The 1,353-nt window shown below is 73.6% G+C and overlaps 1 protein-coding gene across 1 annotated transcript; it reads left to right on the top strand.

Moving 5' to 3' along the window:
• The first annotated feature begins 592 nt into the window (after positions 1–592).
• On the top strand, positions 593–955 carry RPRML (reprimo like). Its single transcript, XM_059380019.1, has one exon. The coding sequence runs from the start codon at positions 593–595 to the stop codon at positions 953–955; it is 363 nt and encodes a 120-aa protein (XP_059236002.1).
• The last annotated feature ends 398 nt before the right edge of the window (positions 956–1,353 follow it).

The raw sequence follows: 1,353 nt of genomic DNA, 5'->3' as shown, positions 1-1,353 counted from the left end.
GGGGTGGTCACAGCTACTCCTCGGATGTCCAGGAAGAGTTACTAGGAGCCGGAGAGCGGAGAAGAGATTTAGGGCAGACTTCAGGAAGAACTTAACTGCCAGGAGCCCCGAATCCCGGAATGGGCGCCTCGGGGAGATCTTCCACCCCGAAGCAGCCAGCCGCGGCCCCCGGGGGCTCGACCTCCGCCGGCCCGGGGGCGGGGCTTCTGCATCTCTAGTCCCTTCCAGCCTCGGGACTCGAGGGGCGCTGCGCCTGCCGCCCCCGGGGCTCAGCAGGGGAGGGGGATGGCGGGGGCGGGGCCGTTGCTAGGGGAGGGGCGGCGGGGCGGGCGCGCAGCTCAGCCGGCGACCGAGACCAGCGATCCGCTCTCCGGCTCCAGCTCCCGCGCCGCCTGTTGCTCGCTCCTCCGGGCCGCCGGTTCCTGCCCGGTGCCCGGGGCAGGCGGCCCGAGGGGTGCCGGCGCGCGGGCGCCCTCCCGCCTTCCCCTCTCCCCGCTCGCAGCCGGACCCCAGCGTCTCCCGGAGGGCGGGCGCCGGCCGGCCTCCCCGTGCGCCCCGGCCCGCGCGCGGAGACCTCGGGCGCTGAGCGGCGATGAACGCGACCTTCCTGAACCACAGCGGCCTGGAGGCAGAGGGCGGCTTGGGCGGCGGCGGCGGGGCCGCCCTGGGGAACCGCAGCCACGGGCTGGGCACGTGGCTGGGCTGCTGCGCCGGAGGCGCGCCGCTGGCCGCCAGCGACGGGGTCCCCGCGGGGCTGGCGCCGGACGAGCGCAGCCTGTGGGTGTCGCGCGTGGCGCAGATCGCTGTGCTCTGCGTGCTGTCGCTCACCGTGGTCTTCGGCGTGTTCTTCCTGGGCTGCAACCTGCTCATCAAGTCGGAGAGCATGATCAACTTTCTGATGCAGGAGCGCCGGCCCTCCAAGGACGTGGGAGCCGCCATCCTGGGGCTGTACTGAGGCCGCCCCGGCCCGCGATCGCCAGCCCGGCCCGCCAGCAGAAGAGAAGGGAGACCGCGACCCTCGTGCCCCGCTCGGGCTCTGCAGCCGCCGCCGCCGCCGCCGCCGCCGGGCTGGCCGCGCGAGGGACAGTGACGGGCCCCCGGGGCCCCCCAGGACCGGGACACCGCGGGACTCGAGGCGGCGGCGCGGGAAGGGACTTCCACACCCAGCTGGTCCTGTGGGCGCCTCGGCGTGGCTGGGCGGGAGGGGTCGTGCGAGGCCGCCCGGGGCCGAGGTCACCGGCGTGGGAGTTTTGTGTGTTTGTGGGTGGGCGGGGTGGGGGAAGTTGTGGGAGAATCCGAGTCGCTGCGTTTGTCGGCCTGATTCTGCTTTCGAAAAGAAACCTTGTAATAAAA

This window comes from Mustela nigripes, chromosome 16 (genome assembly GCF_022355385.1).
Source record: "Mustela nigripes isolate SB6536 chromosome 16, MUSNIG.SB6536, whole genome shotgun sequence".
Taxonomy (NCBI): domain Eukaryota; kingdom Metazoa; phylum Chordata; class Mammalia; order Carnivora; family Mustelidae; genus Mustela; species Mustela nigripes.
The sequence above is the reverse complement of the archived record's forward strand: the minus strand, read 5'-3'. Positions and strand labels throughout refer to the sequence as shown.

Coding starts and splice junctions, on each gene's coding strand:
- RPRML (XM_059380019.1), top strand. CDS start 593: ATGAACGCGACCTTCCTGAACCACAGCGGCCTGGAGGCAGAGGGCGGC.